The sequence below is a fragment of the Gymnoscopelus microlampas genome (assembly GCF_963454915.1).
Source record: "Gymnoscopelus microlampas genome assembly, chromosome: 13".
Taxonomy (NCBI): domain Eukaryota; kingdom Metazoa; phylum Chordata; class Actinopteri; order Myctophiformes; family Myctophidae; genus Gymnoscopelus; species Gymnoscopelus microlampas.
In genome coordinates, this window is record NC_139950.1 from 32219719 (window position 1) to 32239985 (window position 20267).

At 42.0% G+C, this 20267-nt stretch overlaps 1 protein-coding gene across 1 annotated transcript; it reads left to right on the plus strand.

The window, feature by feature from the left end:
• The first annotated feature begins 6967 nt into the window (after positions 1 to 6967).
• oprm1 (opioid receptor, mu 1) lies at positions 6968 to 19544 on the plus strand. Its single transcript, XM_084076875.1, has 5 exons — positions 6968 to 7326; positions 10985 to 11157; positions 12424 to 12602; positions 17473 to 17653; positions 19479 to 19544. The coding sequence occupies exons 1-5, from the start codon at positions 6978 to 6980 to the stop codon at positions 19482 to 19484; spliced, it is 888 nt and encodes a 295-aa protein (XP_083933001.1). The 5' UTR covers positions 6968 to 6977; the 3' UTR covers positions 19485 to 19544.
• The last annotated feature ends 723 nt before the right edge of the window (positions 19545 to 20267 follow it).

Genomic DNA, 20267 nt, shown 5'->3' on the forward strand with positions numbered 1-20267 from the left:
TCACGACCCATGGAACCAATGGAATGGACCCATGGAACCAATATGGAACCAATATTTCTTACTTCCGGGTGCTTCAAAACGCCACTGAGCAATTGCGTTGAAATGAATAGCTGGGTCTAGTTATCTAGTTATATTATACCTCTATGGGAGTGACATGCAGCAAAGGCCGTTGGGATCGGGACTCAAACCCACGACACGCTGTCAGGCTACACTGAGCCTAGGTACCTGGACCGCTACGCCAGCGGTCCAGGCCACGGTTTTGTATTTATATTGGTGAATATAAATTGACATTTAAAAAGAATATCAGTTTCAGTGATTTCGGAGGAACACGATGGTGCACAAGTAAAATATTTTGTCAGGCTTCAAGGTTACACATTCAAATCTGCTTTATGGGCTTGTAGAATAGTCATTATTCAATTAATGGTGCTGAACATTAAAAGATCACAGCATTGCCTCACAGTGAAATCGAAATTGATTTTTTAATACAAAACCTCTACGAACAAAACTGCTTCACATTGTGTATGTAGCCTAACTAAGGCATCCTTATTTTCATGCATAGATCATCTACAATTGCCAGTGTCAGCTGTTTTAAAACATGTTGTGCCCAAGGGCCAAAGCACACCAAAAGGCAAGTCACAATCTCAACTCAAGGCACACCTATATTTATATCCAATTATTATACAGTATCTGTCTTTGAAATTGAGTGGAGTGAAAGGTATAAGTATCCAAAAATACAAATACTCAAGCAAAGTACAGGGGTTAAAAATGTGTTAATCAACGACCTGAAAATAACTACAGTAGCACAATTGTCAAGACTGAGCTTAATAAAAGACAAAGACAAATTGTTCTAAACACATTTGTATTAGTATATTAGATTATATTAGCCGCACCTCCAGGAGGTTAAGAATGAAGGAATATGCGTTCATGTATTATTATATCAAGAAGAAATTGTTTGTGACTTGCAGTGTGTGTAAATAAGATGGATAGTTCATTAACCTTATAACATGTATTATATTCTGATGGGCTGCAGAGCCATACATGTTTAAAATACACTATGATACAATATATGTGCAGCACATGTCCTTGGTCTCTAGATCCCGCAAGCGCACTTAATTCTGTTCTTAGAATTTCTTCATGTCAGTTATGTTTTTATCATCAGTCAATCAAAGCTTGCTTCCATTCAAAATGGAAGTGTGCCTTCACCACACTCTCTCGGGAAAGCATGAGAGAATCAGTAAACCACACACACTTTCACGGATGTAACCGCCCTGCATTGGAAATGAAAATATGTTGATCTATTCTACATGCATCGTACGGTTCAGAACCACCTATGATGGACAGTGACAGGTCAGCATGCTGTGAGTGACCCAACATATATTTTTACACGGTAATACAATTCAAGTAAGAGAGCATAGCATTGCAAAAGTCTTGCCAAATAAAAAAATCTCCTTAAACTCTAAACATTAATTGATAAAGTAGATAACTACCATAATGCTTTTTCTTAACCCCCTCCCCCGCCCCACGCGAACCCATCATAATTATTATTATTATACCGTGGGTTATGGGCTGACCGCACATCACTAATGCCTGTAATTGCAAGAAGTCTATAAAGAGGGATGGGAAAACTAAAGGCTTCATCGGAGTAGTGTTTTTAGCTAACGACTTTTAAGACCTTTTTAAGGACCTTTTTAAAGACCTTAAAAACTAAATTTAATTATTGAAAAGTAGTGAAATAATTTACCAATAAAGATTTCAATAGAGCCTGCTTCTAATCTCTTTATGTAAAGTGTTCCATAATTTAGTAGCATAATTGAAGAAACTGCATCTTCAGTTTTATTTTGGGTTGGATTATGCATATGTAGCAAGCCATGCAGTACAAGATCTAAGGGCTCGTACTTAACAAACACAAAATGACATGGACTCTGATATAGGCTGGCCCTAACCCGTTGAGAACTTTATAAACAAGTAGTTTAAAATCGATTCTGGAAGACACAGGGAGCCTGGAGACTCCGAGACTGGAGTGATGTATTCCCTCTTTTTCGCCATTAGCAGTCTAGAAGCAGAGTTCTGAATAAGCTTAATAACCTTTCATACATAATGCAGTGTCTTTTGTCCAGGAACACCAACCTTGGATGATATGTTTCAATCCTTGTGCTTTGTATTGTTACTACCATGTGTAACCCTTGTGCTCCAGTAACAGGTAGAAAAAGTAATAATAAGTAATACATTTCAGTCTGGCCTCAAACACGAACATCGACTCTGGCCCAGTGCACTCATAAGCATGTGTTCTTATACACATGCATGCGTAGTGTTAGTGTATGGTTGAAGCCGGAGGTGCGTAAATGTCTGAGTACCGTTGGAAAGGCCTGCGTTTCTGCAGCTGCAGCTCCATAGCTCATCTGCTCTGCCTATTAGCACAAAGACCATGAATCACATGCAGCATTGCACATACACAGTCAAGCCCATCGCTGATCGATGATCAATTGGATAGCTGACTTTGCTCTATGTTTGCTTCATAACAGGCTGGGAAATCAATCACAGACCGTAGCAAAGTGTTGAGTAAAAGGTATCAACAGCCTGTTGACCCCGTGTGTTGAAATATAGCCTGACAAGCATATCGATCCAACAGGATCAGTCTATTTATTGATGCACTTGACAAGTCCTGTCAGGGAACCATGTTACAAACTCATCAGCTTAGTTTTATTGCGGTTCTGGTGAGCAGCCACATTTTTTAAGCCAACGAGATAAACACTATCAATGGGACAACACATTTTCAAAACAACCGTTGACCAATATTTAACGGAGCAGGCAATACACATCTTTCAACCCTGTGTGTCCTAATCCTGACCGAATTAGCTGCTAGCTTTATAGATCATTTGCCCCCTGGGGCTGCAGTGACTGTATCATCTAGTCAGGTCTATAGCAGTGGGTCTTAGGGCTATGACGGTAAATGTGCTGAAATATGCAAAGTAACATTTAGCTTAGAAAATAGGTCAACTGGCTTTGTCAACTGTATGGGCAATCTATCACATAGAGAAGTAGCAATTTCTAACTCCAACTTTTTATGCTACTGTCTTGTATGTCTGTGTCTTGTGTGTATACAGTATATTCCATTGAACGTTTTCTGTAGATATTGAGTACTCAAGCCAATTAATAATCAGACACACATAACAGAAATCCCTCCCCCTTGTGTGAAGCTAAAGTGACTTAAACCTGCAGCATGGTTCAACCGACATCCAAACTTTGTTCGTCATTCGTTGAAAAACAAATGACGTCATTAAGAGGCAGTGCCTTCAGAACAAAGTTCGGACATTCTTGCACCTCCAAGATGTTCTAAATAGATAGGTTTGTATTCCACATTTTGGCCAAGGCTTCGTACTGGCAGCCACCGGTGCTGCACTGCTGTATAGAAGTCGCTACTTTTACATCAGTGATTTTTTTTTGAAGATTGGGCAACTACATGGCATATTTAATGCCTATTGCCTAATATGTTTAAATTATTTACAATCATTTAAAATGCATGCAGAGACACATGCTATCCTTCCGCACCCTGACCAACCTGTAGATATCACCCCGGCCAATTGTGTTCATTGGAGCTGAATGTTTGAATGCATTTATGTGGTGGCTCATTTTCCAATGCACCCAGAGATAGGAATGTGACACAGTGACATGATGATTGATGGGACTGTAGAATGTAATAGCTTTCCCCCCCCCCCCCCCCTGTATTTCATCCCTGATGTCAGTAACTCTCTCTGACTGTGCATTTAATTACACCAGTAGAAAAGATAGAGAGCATATTGATGTCACATAGGCAGCTAGAAACGGTGTGTTTCACTTGCTGCTGAATATTATGCGGCGTGTCATTGTGCTTAGAGGAACAATCCCTAAAAGAACCATGTTTCTCTGTTGTTATAAATGTGGCTACAGCAGAGGCCAACAATATAACTCTGAGAATGTAGGTAAAACCTTTCCATATTTCTGCTTCTAACCAGTCCAGGTGTAGTATGCTGGCCAATATTAATTCCTCTCTTAGGTATCTTCCACCCACGGCCATTGATGAATGAGCTTAATGAAGAGCCATGGGAGCTTCTGTACTTTAGAAATGTCTCTCTAGAAAGCAGTCACACATTTGCATAGAAATAATTTATGGTGGGGATAAACTCATGGAGATCATGGTTTCAAGGCCTTTCGCCACGATTACTGAATTTCCAAAGTGGTTCTGTTAAGTCATATTTAAGTTGCACATATTAAAACGACCAATCCTCAGTGGCCATTTTCTATCTTCATTTGAATACATTTCCATAAACCGAAACAGGCTAAATTCAGATTGTGGAAATTAACAAATCCATTTATTGCTGATGAAATCATTTTTTCTAAATTATTTGGGTGTGCAAATAATGCATGTTCTGCAGTATTGGATTTAAATGTATCACCCCCACCCCCCACCCCCCCTCTCTCTGTCTCTCCGTCTCTCTGCGTCTCTCTCTTTAATTGTCTCCTCCTTGAGGAGTGCATATGATGATGTGTTTGGAAAAATAATTTTCTTGTCATAACTGCCTCTGGCATAATTTCCCGTTATTATTAAATATGGTCTCCTCATTAAGGGGCAAATAAAGAGAGATGAGTGTGATGAGAAATGAGAAGGCATCCAAAGCCCCAGGTGCGAGTAACAGCTAATGGATTGGCGGCAAGCCATGTATTATACATGATATCACTGAAAATATATTGAAACCGCACAAAGGTCCATTAGCGGGCATTAATTTGCCCTTGCCAAGCTTCAGTGATCCAGGAAAGATAAAGGCATGATGCTTTGGAGGCAGATGGAGCGATTTCTATTCTTGAGAGCTGATTATTCACAGAAGGAGAGGGGTAAAGTTTTATTTTCACAGATGGTCCATTACCTTGCTGTCTTGCTCTTTCACCCTGTCTTGTTTCTCTGGTTGAGTAGTTTATGGTCCGATAGCCATGAAGGTTTTTTATTTGTTGTTTGCTTAGTGATGTTTAATGGGGCAATGTTCTTTCCTGCTGGTAATGTAGTTGGGAGCATGCCAGTTTAATACTGGAAAGAAAAATCTGTAATGAGGTGAAGATCCACTTGGAGTCACATTATCATGACTGTCGTCGGCCATAAAGATAAAACAGAAATAAGATTTGCTTTCTATTTACTGAAATGAATAACAAACGGTAACTTTGATTGCAAGTCTTACCAGTTGAAATATTTTAAAGAGCCCAAGTGCTTTTTGTTTAGTCCGGCCACCGATATTTCTCAAAATACATATTTTCTAATGACAGGTGTTGTCGTTGTCCATCTTATATAGCAGCAATCTTCTGCCATATTAGCTGAAACGCACCACCATCACCCAAAGTGACACTCCACTCAGAAAGGCTAGCAGTGCCACATGACACATCTATTATTACAGAAAAGATCGATCATCATGACAAAACCTCAAGCGCAAAAAAAATAATGGTTCAATTGGTTCCACGGGAATATGCCATCCATAGTCCCCCCCCCCCCACCCCAAGAGCACCAAACACACAGAGCAGGAGTGGGTCGTTAGTTAAGCCTTCACATAATGGGAAACAAGTCCTCACATGAGAAACTGCCACCATCGCAAGCCCATGTTAATGACAGTGTCATTGTCAATTAGGTAAACCACCACAAGGTACAGTACTGCTCTGTTCTCTTTCGTTAATGGCGTCCTGTCAGTCCCTGAGCAAATAAACCCAGAGACAGCAAACATACTAAGCTCTCAATGTTGAAGTTAATCAGAATTTAATTAACTAAGGATTTGGGCTTATGGAGGAGAGAGTAAAAATAAACATACAAACAAACACAAATAAGTGAATCGCATTAGTGTTACAATGGCGGTTGGGTTTTAATCATACAAAGGCGCTTAGGAGAGTTAGCGATGTTATAGGGGTTGTAATGGATTTCCGCCACCTTGTGTATGCACGTTATTACAGGACTTACCTTACCAAGGGGACATCTAGAAAGCAGTACGTGATGGCTGCCATGGTCTGTAGCAAATCTCCATGGAGGCAGAATATCAGTCAATAGAATTACCTTTGATGCATGAGGAGTTGTTTACATTTTGATTCCACCTTCAACTTGCAGTGGGAGGGTGATAGAGTGAATCTATGAGGAATGTTAACAGATTGATGGGCCGACTTGAATGGGAAGAAATATTAAATTGACTCGCAAAACTAATGTAAAGCTTCTTTGGTAGTATACTATTAGTTCATAGCCACAACCTCACTCATTTTACAATTGTTTATGTAGTATCTAATATATTTGAAGGACCATTCATTCTCTAATTCTGGGCTCTCTAACTGTGCAAAACCCTCTCACATACAATATCATGAAAAGCCAGAGGTTACAGAAAAAAGGGACAAAGTGGTGCCAGGGTGCCAGGGTTTAATGGTTAAATGGAAATTTACATGCAGTCCCTTATATAGTTTGTTATATTAGCAAAGCTGAGAGGGAGACACTAGAGGAACAATCTTTTAAGATCTATTCCTTGGTGACCGGGGCCAAGTCAAGCAGCGCCCTTCAAGTGTTTTCCAGTTAAATCTCTTTTTCTGAGTAGCAAAATGACAAGCTTAAGATAAAGGTAATTTTTACTAGCTATGTACAGTATTCCAATCACCTTCCTCTGTGTTCACAAACACGCCACTAGTTATCCTCTCTGCCCTGCCTGCACTTTAAAATCCTGAGTGATAATGTAGCTTTGGTTCTATTTGTACGTCTCAGAGTTAAGTTAAACACTGGGGATTTTACTGTGCTTTCCAAGTCAAGTGAGATACTATCTTCAGCCATATATATGATATAGTAGCATTTGGTGTTTTTGATTAATTTTGAGAATAGTTGAACAAACCTTTCCCTCTCTCCCTCTTTTTGTCCCTCGCCCTCTCGCTCTCCCTTTCTTTCCCTCCATCTTTCCATCTCTTTCTATCCTATCCCTCCCAGGTACACCAAGATGAAGACGGCGACCAACATTTACATCTTCAACCTGGCGCTGGCCGACGCACTGGCCACCAGCACGCTGCCCTTCCAGAGCGTCAACTACCTTATGGGCACGTGGCCGTTCGGCGACGCACTGTGCAAGGTGGTGCTGTCCATCGACTACTACAACATGTTCACCTCCATCTTCACGCTCACCACCATGAGCGTGGACCGCTACGTGGCCGTCTGCCACCCTGTCAAGGCGCTGGACTTCCGGACGCCGCGCAACGCCAAGATAGTCAACGTTTGCAATTGGATCCTCTCCTCCGCCATCGGCCTGCCCGTCATGTTCATGGCCGCCACCTCTAAAAACTACCACCCGGGTGAGAATGGTACTGTTCACACACATCGCACCAGCACCAGAAATATACTGCAAAGAGCAAAAGACAGGAACATTTCAACATTAACATGAATTAATACATAATCTGGTCATCATAAAATACTGTACATACTGTGAATTACTTTGTAATATTTCCAAATTCTATAAAATACCCGCAAATTGTATACAGAGGAGAGCTCAGGGGACAAAATTTGCTGCCTCTTTTGTGGACCTATACAATATCAGCCACCTTAGCGGCATCCCAGATGACATTTCCAGATCGTGGGGAAACATTTCTAATGAGTGTCTTGGGACATTGAGTGTGACAGGGTCACCCTGTCTGAGCCAATGCACGGGATTGTACGTTCTGGCAGTGTCAGCGAAGCTGACAGCTACGAACATGTTAAAAATAATGGGAAGGTCATTGTTTTGTTTAACAGAAATGGCAACCTTTACCGAAAAGGTTGCCACTCTTCTGTCAAGCCAAGACCAGGTCCAAATATTCCTCCTTTCTTTTTCTTTTTTTCTCAAGGTAAAACATTGCCCTGGCATAAGTCAGGTTAGGTCATAGTCTCGTGGCAAAATGACATTAGATTTAGACGCAACTAACTCTAAATCAGGCTCTGCTCTTCCTGTCTGTGGTGGAAATGGAAAAGTAATGGATGTAGTAAGAAATAAGAAACACACCTACTCTAAAACAAGAAACTATCTATTGATTCCAAGGAAGAGAAGCAGGACTTCCATCTCGCTCACAAAATACAGAGCAATAAATACACGTAAAGATAGTGTACCTTCAGTATCAAGAGCGAACATCTGTTCACTCCTGATAATGAAGGTACACTATCAGGCGTGAACATCTGTTCAGAGAGATGATTATCTGCAGAACTATGCATTATGAGTATACTTTCCCAGCATAATACATGAACTGTTTATCTGCATCAGCACAAAAATAAACCCTTGTCGAGTACAATATTACAAATAATTATCTTTATCTTATCAGGCACTTGCACATTGGACCTAAACTAAGGTATAAAACAGTCTCGCTTTGTCATTAAACGAAAAAACATAAACACTATAAATCTTACAAAGGTGTTATTTTCTATATATTTTTAGATCATTCCTCAACCAAAAAATAAATAAATACTACACACATTCATTTTGCTTCTCACTGTTTGCCATGCCACGCATCCATACGTATTTGCTGTAAGTGTAATTGTGTTTTTTTATGAGAGGTTGCAAGCTGATGCCTGTAATGTTTTGATGTCCAAAGATTTGTCTGGACATAATTATTGTCTGGACATGAATTAATAGTTATATCTATTCACCCAATCACAATAACAGTAAACATGTTCTAGTAACTTGAGGGATAACTTAATTTTATTAAATGGATGCATATATGCATCTTTGGCGGTGAAGTGTTGGATTTGAAAGGACGCATATTGGCAGGCAATGTGTTAAACTAGAGGTTTGCGACCCTCACACCTACGTCGCACTGCGGATCCGACTGATAGGCCCATACTGTATATGGAGATCCCTGATGTCATCAGTATATCCCCATATATGGGCATGCCCCCTTTTGTGCCCATATGGAGCTGACTGATTGTTTTGCGCCTGAGGACACATTGAGGTTAGACAACACACTCCATATTTGGGCGTAGCTGCATTGGGAACGCCTTATATGGTTGATAACCTGAAGTCATTGGTATGGAGTATGGACCTATTCACTGTTCTTAAGGGCCATTCACACTGAGCACTATAACTATGACTATAAACGTATAGTTTTAGAAAGTCAAGTGGATGGCAGTGTTCACACCGACTATAAAAAAAATACAATGGTGAAACGATATAGTTATAGTTATCTTTATAGTTATCATGCTCGGTGGGAATGACGCTTTACACAGTAAAACCCTTATGCCTAAACTTTTTAAGCATTTTTACTATTTTGAAAAACATTTTTAATTGTTCAAATAGCTGATCTACATCGATACGTTGTGAGCTTGTAGATCGGCTATTTGAACTATTTAAAAATAAAATTTCAAAATATTAAAATATGCCAAAAAAGTTCAGGGATAGGGGGTAAGGCACTCAAGATAGGGCCCTTAGTGTTATTTTAGCTGAGTGTACGAATGGAACCAAATGGAATGTAGGTTCCATTTGTACACTCTAGGAGTTAAGTTAACGCAGATGATTTTACAGCGTACTTCTTCCTTAAAGGTCAGAGGTTAGCAAAGCTTTTTATGGTCATCATGCGCTCTGGCAACTTGCATAAGACTGCTGTGAACGTTTCAGAGAGTTGTTTAAGTTTTGCTGTGTAATTAATTGTCTGTGAGAGCAATTTCTTTACACAGCCCTATGCCTGCCTGGATGACTAATGTGCAGGTTAGCATGGCCAAGAACATAATTGCACGGACATAGCCCTCTCTGACAGGCCGATCTCCATAATTGCAGTTATTATGGAGGCAAAAACTGGCAATGAAATTACTGAGGTGTGATTCCTGCACTCTGAGTACGCAATCGTGTGATAATATAAGTGGCTCACGGCTACTGTTGTGTTGATGCCTCGATTGGCTGGGGGTAGGATTTGGGGTACCGTGTTCAGGTGAGCTGGGTTCAGTGCATTTGACAGTAAACTGCACAAATCATCGCTGTTGGGCAGAAACCTTGTTTGTCCAAAACCGTCATTTTTCAGGAAATGGAAAAAATAACTTACTCCAATGGATCCAATATATTTATTATTATTATTTATTCACAGGCTCTCGTTAATATTGGTTCCATTGGTTAAATATTTATAAAACCCACAAACCCACCACTTTCAACCCGGCGTCCCTATTTTGGGCATGTCATTATAGGCAAACATTTTCAAAATCTGATGAGGTTATGTGGCAGTATGGGGCATGTGGTGAGGTTTGGGGTGGGATGGGGAGGTTAAGGCGGTATGGGGGTGGGGGGTGGGCAATTGTTGTGGTGTAGTGGGTGGGGTGGGGTATGGAGGTACTTTCAGGTAGGACAGGGCCAAACTTTTCTAGTTAAAATCATCAAATTATACTAACAAAAAAGTAATTAACTATCAAATTATGAAGTTGCAACCACGGGGGGAAAATGCTATATATATATATATATATATATATATATATATATATATATATATATGTTTTGTCTAAGACCAGAGTAGATAGAGGTTTCAGGCAGAGAAGCATCTTGACGCTGCTTGAAATAGGAAGGAGGTGCTGACAGTTGGAATGGAGGTTGAAGCTTGATAAAGGAAGGTGATAAAAACTAGCAAGCTATTTTCTCAAGCTTTAGGGACAGACATTGAGGCATTTGTTTGTGCCTAAAGAGCAGTGGTTATCAAACATTTTTATGTCAAGGATCCCCATTTGAACAGATTTTGTACCAGGGAATCCTATAAGAGAAGATTTGTCAGGTTTGTCAAGACGTGTTGTGAGCTTGTAGAAAAATAAAATAGGGTTTAAAACTGTTGAAACCCCCGCAAGGGCCCCTGGGGGTCCACCTTGAGATTCACTGCGTGCGCGTGCTTGTGTGTGTGTGTGTGTGTGTGTGTGTGCGTGTGTGCGTGTGTGCGTGTGTGCGTGTGTGCGTGTGTGTGTGTGTGTGTGTGTGTGTGTGTGTGTGTGTGTGTGTGTGTGTTCTCTCTCACACAGCCTCTAGTATTGACTGCACACTGATTTTCCCCCATCCTTCCTGGTACTGGGAGACCCTCCTGAAGATCTGTGTGTTTATCTTTGCCTTCATCGTGCCAGTCCTCATCATCACTGTGTGCTATGGACTCATGATCCTGCGCCTGAAGAGTGTGCGCATGCTGTCTGGCTCCAAGGTAGGACGCTGGAGTGTCATTTAATGGAGTGGTTCTCAACCTTTTCTAGATTAGGGCCCACTTGAACATCTCTAAAGTGTCTGTGTCTGGACCCATCTGACCACTGATAGGCTGACGTATTAAGTGGTCAGTTGGGTGGGCTGTGTAGCATTTTCTGAGCATGTTTATTTTAACAATCAACCATACTGTGTGTGTGTGTGTGTGTGTGTGTGTGTGTGTGTGTGTGTGTGTGTGTGTGTGTGTGCGTGTGCGTGCGTGCGTGCGTGCGTGCGTGCGTGGGGAAGGGGGGGGGGATTTGTCCAGATGCCTTTTCAGGTTCATACAGAACACCCTATCTAGCTCAAGCTGCAGGACCCCAGGATTGATTAAATTATCGATTTCTTATCTCACAATGGAAGGGGAAAAAACCCACAAGCATGCACTGTACTCTAATTGCAAATGAAAGCTATTAGGGAAAATTCTATTGAGCGAGAGGATGTACTGAATTTCTATTTTCTATTCTTCATGAAAGAAGGTGGATTGTCGAGGCACCCACTATTTTTACCCTCAAGGCTGTTGGTAATGAGCAGGCCGCTTTGAATGTTAGACTCTAATGTTGTAATGAATCGCAAAGGAAAAAACTGACAAAACAAGACCTACTGTTACAGGAGATACATGCTCTTAGGGGACAATTCAATACAATACAAATGAAGCAATCATGAACAAAGTTTTTCATAAAGTATTTCATGAACAAAAATCCCGCACACTGATCTTGCTCAGCAGCATTATCTTTTTATTCAAGTTGACAATTTGAATAAAAGCTGATGCATGCTGAGCAAGAGCAGTGTGTGGGATTTTTGTTCAAAGCGGCCTGCTCATTACCAACAGCCTTGAGGGTCAAACTAGTGGGTGCTTCAGTTGTCACTGTCTATCGCACCTACATCTGAATTGTGAACAAGGTGGACGTATAAATATTTCCTCTGCATAGAATACAATGCAAATAAAAAAGGCTGATTCTCAGCCTTTTTAATTTGAATCAATTTTATTTTATTATTTGAATACAATTAATCTATTTCAATTCAATTCAATAACTATTAACCCCACACACACGCACACACGTACATGCACGCTCATGCACACACACACACACACCCACACACACACACACCCACACACACACACACACACACACACACACACACACACACACACACACACACACACACACACACACACACACACACACACACACACACACACACTTTCATCACACCTCTGGCATTGCAGGAGAAGGACAGGAACCTGCGTCGCATCACCCGCATGGTGCTGGTGGTGGTGGCTGTCTTCATCGTCTGCTGGACACCCATCCACATTTTCGTCATCATCAAGGCCCTGGTCAACATCCCCAGCTCGCAGCTGCAGACCATCACCTGGCACTTCTGCATTGCCCTGGGATACACCAACAGGTTGGTCCAGGGGAGCTTGTACAGAAACCAAATGATAATGATTGCGACCGTAGGTCGCATTTACTATAGAAACCTGCTCCAGGTGTCCGTCCGTCACCCCGTCCCTCCGTCACACACGTCCCGTCACACTTTTGCCTCCGTCACACACGTCCCGTCACACTTTTGCCCTGCTCATATCTCCGCACCCGTTGCCCCGATCCATGCCAGATTTTGCACACACACTCCTTACCTGCCAAACTACACCCTCCAAGGACCCCCGGACCTCCAGGGACCCCCAGCTGCCTCGGGGACCCCCAAGTGTAAAAAATGAGCACATGTGGACAAATTACCAAATGACCACCCCAACGGGGCTGCTCACGGGGCATTCCCGGGGACCACCCACTCCTGGTGCTCCAGAACGGATGCAAAAGTGGTGGCGCCCCCAGTGGAGGACCCCCTGCCACTGCAGCTCACATAAAATGCCGTAACTCGGGCTAGGAGCGTCCGGGAGAGCCGCGGCCGGTACCTATTCGTCCGCCAAGGCAACGCGGACACCCCACCCCTAATTTCTCACATGGCCCTCTTCTAGCGCCACCTTCAGGCCGCTTTTCACAACACATTTTTGCCCACTACTCCTACAGTTTTGCCCCTAAAAACACGCAAATTGCTACACACTACACAGTATGTGTACACTCATGTCATCAACATGCCTGCCACCACATTTCTTAGACCACCAAACAAAACTATACATTGCCCACACAACTAGGAACCAATCGCCGTTACAGCCCTCTTCTGTATACATGTGACCTACGGTCGCTTATCTCCCGATTAGGGAGTCTTACTGGTAATTAACCTTCATCTGTACACAGTCAAATTGTGACTAGTGTTCAGTGTGTGTGTGTGTGTGTGTGTGTGTGTGTGTGTATGTGTGTGTGTGTGTGTGTGTGTGTGTGTGTGTGTGTGTGTGTGTGTGCGTGCCTGCGTGCGTGCGTGCGTGTGATGACAATGATTTGAGCTCTTATCACATTACAGTTGTAATGTAATATTATATACTGTATCGACGTTTTTAGTTTTTGCCCAATTTGGGCCAAAAACAGGCAGACTGATACTAGTATAGTACCTGTTGTCAGAGTACTCGGAGGCCAGTCATCGATGACGCACCAACTTGGGAGACTGATCTTTATACATGAGTAAGTGTTTCAATCAATCCGCAAAGCCAATGGAGAGACGCACAGACAGTTTCCTGTCGTTATAGTTAGCTAGATATACTTTTATGTGTTACACTCACACAATGTAATCAGAGGGAGATTATCTGTGCCGATTGCAGCCTTTTATATATTACAGTAGTTGCTAATTCCATGCTGATTGCAGTGGCAGACAAATTATTCAACTCCAGCACTTGAGTCGAAGTATAGATAGTCTAGTACAAAGTACAAATTACAAAGTACAATTTATTTTTTAACATTAATGCATTTGCAACATTCGGCGCGGCGACGCACTCGCTTTAGCTCACTTGGCAGTGCCTCTTGCGGCTCAAGTTCACTTGAGGTGGCGCGCCTCCGTCACGGTTCAAAACGTTACTTTATCGTCCAAAACAAATTGGTCGTGGTTGTCGGAAAAAGAATTCCGGCGGTGGGACTCAATGACGGTTGGTTGGGGTCCGCAGTCTAGTGTTCAGTGATTCACGCCGCACGCCACCAGACCAGATATAAATGTAGGGTTCTGGGCTGTATTAGAATGTGACAGTCCTTTTTTCCTCGTTTTTGTATTCAGCCAATTGCAAGGCAGGCAGGGCTTGGTAGAATCCAGAGTGTCGAAGAGAGAGTAATGTCACGCTTTGATCTCGCCGCAAAGCGGGCTGCTATGGGGCTATAGTTCCAAACATTGGAACTATCTCATTGAGATAGACAGAGCACTTCCGCATTCCGTTCTTACAATAGGAGTCAACGCTAGTGTCATAACTCTCGTTACGGCTCTGGTAGAATCTAGTTACCATTAAATAATACGCGTTGCTGCTGTGACCAGTGTTGCCAGATTTTGCAAGAGAAACAAGCGGCCACTGGTCTATGTAAACAAGCCCAAAAGAAGCGACTAGGCTGTGTTTTACCACTTTACATCGGCTATTTGAAAACAGCACATCTGCAAGCTCACAGCGACACGTTGTGAGGTTGTAGATCTGTTATTTTAAAAAAATATTGAGAATAAAGTGAAATATTGAGAATAAAGTGAAAGGTCCGTGGACAATTACATATTAATCTGGAGGTCCTTGACATGAACAGATGTGGGAACCACCGGTTTAAACAACATTAGGAAGCAAGCCCAAATAAGCAGCAACCAATATTGACAAATGACTTTACAGAAAAACAAGCCATGGCAACACTGGCTGTGTGACACCTGAATCTCTGCATGGGGATTATTTACATGGTGCTTGTTAAGTGATTTGAATTAGCTGTGTGGAGGAAGATCTTGTAGGTTAAGTATAGTCCATGAGCCAGAGCCCCAAAATTGAGCAATGATTATCGAAAGAGTGGGCAAAACCAAACCTATATTAAATTGTTCATAGGGTCAATACGAGTAAATAAATATATGATAACCTCTCCACAGGAGTAGCTTTTTCATGGTTATCACACATTTTGTTATTTTCCCCATACGTATGACAGGTGAAAAAATGACAAAATTTAAAAAAGAGTTATCATAATGAAACTTCCTGAGTTGATTACTTACATGAAGACAATAATCTATCGTATTACAAGTTTTCTGAAATTGTATATTTAATTATGCAAATTAGACATTTAGTCCATGAGCCAGAGCCACAAAATTGAGCCAGATATTGAATATTCCCTTGTTAAAAACCTTTGACTCCAACATCTTAACAAAATGAAATAAGAATGTTGACTCTGGCTTTGTCCAATGTTCCAATGTTGATTCTGGAAAGTTAGGCAAATTGGGGCACATTTTCCTAATGCCTAATTTGCATATTTAAATATACAATTTCAGAAAACTTGTAAAACGATAAATCATTGTCTTCATGTAAGTAATCAACTCAGGAAGTGTCATTATGATAACTCTTTTTTAAATGTTGTCATTTTTTCACCTGTCATGTACGTATGGGGAAAATAACAAAATGTGTTATAACCATGAAAAAGCTGCTCCTGTGGAAAGGTTATCATATATTTATTTACTCGTATTGACCCTATGAACAATTTAATATAGGTATGGTTCTGCCCACTCTTTCGATAATGAAATCTTGTCTGGCTCATGGACTAGTAGGCAGACTAATATGACCCATTTCTGATTTCTGTCAGGTTGTGTTCCCAGATAATTATTGACTGATTCGATCCCTCAAATGAATTGAACAGGAAGTGATGCCCAAAATGAACACGCCCCCTTTTCCCTAATAAGCTCCTTGGGAAAGTGGTTAATTAATAATGTACTGTCTCACCTGCCTAGAAATGTAGTGGAGTCAAAAGTATAATATGTGTCTTTGAAATGTAGTGGTGTGAAAGTAATACGTATCCAAAAATACAAATACTCAAGTAAACTACAGATACTCTAACAGTGTACTTAAGTACAGTACTCAAGTAAATGTACTTTGTATGCTGTGATCAGCCCTGCGGTCTTCACTATGCTTCAGATCTTAGTAAATAAATACCGTTAATAGCGTTAATGAGCACGATAAGTCTAGGATGGAAGTGGCTGACAGCAGAGGTCTGGAACTAGGACCATGTAGTAATAAATTCCAAACGAGTGCATTTTATATCTCACTCAGTGTCATAAACCCTTGATCGTGTTTATGAATAAAAGATAGAGAGAGAGAGAGAGAGAGAGACAGAAAGCTAATACAAGCAAGGAACTTCATCTCGTAAATTGATTTTTTTTTCTCACATCATCTCTGCCTTCTCTCTGACCTCTCGCCTGTGGCCACAGCAAATGGAACTGGGTCTAATCTTAACGCTATTATGCTTCTGTTTTTCTTCTGTTCTTTACAATATACATGTATATGTATACCATGATGGTGCATGGTATTTGAAGAAGACCCTCTATTATAGTGATTGTTAGAAAACCCTCCATTAGGGAGCAGTGCCGATATTAAACATCTGGGGCCCCTTCACAAGAGCTAATGTGACAGTTTTAATATTATATTTTATATGTGCTGACTATTGCAGTCTGCAGAGAAGAGCGAATTTGAACGTAGGACCATTTTGCGCTCTCACTCTTTCTGTTTCTCTCTCACTCTCTCTCTGTCTTTCTGATGAATTGTAAAACTGTGGTGTCGCGCCATGCATGCTCTTTCACTAGTAGTAGATCCTATATGCCGGATGGCCAGTTTGCACTCGAAAGAATATTTGCACCCTCAGCCTGGCAGACGTGTATCTCATAGCCATAGCCGGTGAGTCTGAGATCATGAATTAAAAAATATAATATAGCTGTCGGTGGCTGGTGTGAAAAAATATTTGGGAATTCGTTGGCCTGCAGGCAGCGGGCCCATGAAATATGATCTAATCGGCGTAGTAGTTTGCAAAATTTGCTGTGGACGGACACAAACTCAGCCAAACACACAGCGTTGATAATAATAATATCTGGCCTTGGCTTTCAGCCTTTAGAGATAAAAATGTGTGTTTGGGAAATGAATTGGCAATATCTGAGGAGAATAGAATCCTGTTAACCATAATGAACCCTAGCATCCCTATACTGGGGACATGTCATAATGACCATTATATAATGCATCGTGTTGTGACACATTGTGAGCTTGTAGATCTGCTATTTGCGGCCAAGAGATTTGGTGTATAGGGAAAAAACGAGGGGACCAAGTATAGACACCTGGGGGACCCCGGGCAACAGGATTTAGGTCGTTAAAATGTTGATTATTTTTTGTTGTTGTCCTCCACAGTAGTCTGAACCCTGTCCTCTACGCCTTCCTGGACGAGAACTTCAAGCGTTGTTTCCGTGAGTTCTGCACGCCCACCCCCTCGGTTGTGGAGCTGCAGAACTCATCTCGCGGAGGGCAAGGGCGCAACATTCCACAGCTGGAACATAATAGCACTCACACAGGTGACAGGACTAACCAACAGGTAAGATTCATGATCTCTTGTCCCTTCTCTCTCAGGCGGATTCAGACTGGGTCCGATTGATTTGAACCGTTCAAGAGTACAATTGCCCTCTCCCCACTGGCCAGCATTCACATTGGCCAAGACACTTATCAGTGACGTCACAGACTAATCCTTGGTATCTTTATCCTGTAGCGGCAGCGCTTGCTACACATGTTTTTTGTTTATGTTTTTTCACAGCTCGCGCTACTCAAACACTAGCTGGATTATTATTTCTTGTCAACATTCAAGTAGAACTATCAGAAGGTATGAATAACCCAGGTAAAATAATGTATGTGTCATTGTCATTATAAACATATATGAATGATATATGATTAGCAGTCCACTTCCTTCTTTTTGTACGGATGGCCTTCACATTGCAGTGTTCCGTACCCGAGTACGCATCAATCGAACCCCAGACTACCTCCCTAGGCGTTCCCGGGTCCGGTACGGTGATCCGTTCCCGGGCAATGGTACGCAGCGTTCACACTAATCACAACATCTGGTAGTCTGAATCCGCCCTCAGTCTCTGTACGTAATTTATCTCATTCCCCCTCTCTCTCCTTTGCTCTCTCACTCTCTATTTCTCCTCCACATGCATTGGCATACCAGTATGTGTCTACAGACATACACATAACTGAAAATAAAATGTGCGTAGCTGAAACCGTAACACATCACAGCACAGTGTCTGTAATGAACAGGTGTAACGATACACATATTCATTTTGAACTGTTCACTATGAGGCTTTCAGTTCAGCATGCACTATGAACCAAACAATATGCTCTTCTTTTTTTTAAATCAGCTTCTCTGTGCTCAAGACCCATTGAGCCCTCTCTGCAGCCTAAAAAACGGAACTATGCAACCAAGTTCTACCTGCCCTTCACACTCCTGAAGAAAAACAACACTACTCACTAGGCTATGCTAATATCATAATTAGAGAGACCAGAATCAGTAGATCAGCAGGTCTGGTCTGGTGTTCCCTGTGAATTATGGAGACATGAAAAGGTTAATTGCCAGTTATGGAGCCATCTTGCAGAATGAAACCTTGCGAATTCGACCCCACATGAATCAAATAATGGGAGCTTTCTTAGTCTCGTGGGGCTGCTAGCTTGGTTGAATGTTAATGTGGGGGGGCCCACATTAGCTCTTGAAACGGGTCCTTATGGCCACCTCTGGAGAGAGCTGGCTCAACGGTGCAAAGTTATAAAGGAATTCATTTAAACATATACAGTAGCAAGCAGCATTGTAGCATTGTGTGTGTGTGTGTGTGTGTGTGTGTGTGTGTGTGTGTGTGTGTGTGTGTGTGTGTGTGCGCGTGCGTGCGTGCGTGCGTGCGTGCGTGCGTGCGTGCGTGCGTGCGTGCGTGCGTGCGTGCGTGCGTGAGTGCGTGCGTGAGTGCGTGCGTGCGTGCGCGTGCGTGCGTTTAATAAAGTGCAGAAGCTTTAATACAATACAGTCTCATCAATTGTGGCGGCAACAACCCACAGTAGCACTCAGCGTGTTACTGTGTGACATAATGGTGTGACCAACATTTACATCCCAACATCTACAGGTGCTTGAGCCACTTTCTAACTGAAGCACTGAAGAAAATCTTTACTTTACTTCACTTCACTTAATTAATTTTGTTTGAGAAAGCTTTGAGTCACAGTGCAGTACAACACAAGTAACTAGTGTCTCGCTCTAGTGACTGTCTGTTACTGCACTGCAGAGACACACCAGCAATCAAAACCCCCCAAGAAACTTTATTAGAATGAGCCCATGAGTATTTTCTATGCAGTAAATCTCTGTCTCTCTGTCTCTGTCACTGTAGGTATGACTAGCCGTGGAGGGGTCCTCAGTGGACTCTGGCTGCAGTGGCAGTGTTGCCAACGATGACCTCAACTCAGAGGTCACGCAGGTCACCACAGGACTCTGACATGTGTGCGTGTGGACGCACACAGACACACACACACACACACACACACACACACACACACACACACACACACACACACACACACACACACACACCAAGACACAGAGAAACCGTTACAGCCCTAAGACCATGATCGGCAAACTAAACTGCAGCATAATGTCAGAATAGGCTACCGTAAATCTTTGCTAAAATCTGACGTAATGACCTAATGGGTGGCTATAGGGCAACATTCTCAATGCTGGACTTTTACTTCAACTTCTAAAAGGTATTTGCATTATCGCAAACACAGCATTCTACACATTAAACATAGCTGCATTACTTTAGGCCACGATTAACCTAAGAATGGACACTGTGACCTTCTATTGCAGAATTAGTTTTCAAGATGTCTGAGCTGCCACACAAATAGCAGTGAAAAGTTACCAGGATCCCAAAGGCCCTAAGCTGACTGTGGCCCTTGGGGAGGCTATGGTTCAAACAAACTGTTTCTACACATTCTTTAAGTGTTCCACCGCCTACGCACACATATCTTTTTTTATACGCTTCACGATCAAGAGAGAGGAAAGTGAATAAAGGGAGATGTAATAGCACAGAATGAGCCAGGATTCAACCTTTTGCTGAGGTATGGGGTGACATGCGTCACAGAGCCGATCAGGGAAGCCTACAGAAGCTTCAGGATATTTATAT

Bases quoted from the DNA above. Each gene is read 5' to 3' on its own strand.
- oprm1 (XM_084076875.1), top strand. From the start codon at position 6,978: ATGAAGACGGCGACCAACATTTACATCTTCAACCTGGCGCTGGCCGAC. The intron at 7,327-10,984 runs GTGAGAATGGTA...TCTCTCACACAG, and splicing joins CTCTAAAAACTACCACCCGG to CCTCTAGTATTGACTGCACA. The intron at 11,158-12,423 runs GTAGGACGCTGG...CTGGCATTGCAG, and splicing joins GCATGCTGTCTGGCTCCAAG to GAGAAGGACAGGAACCTGCG.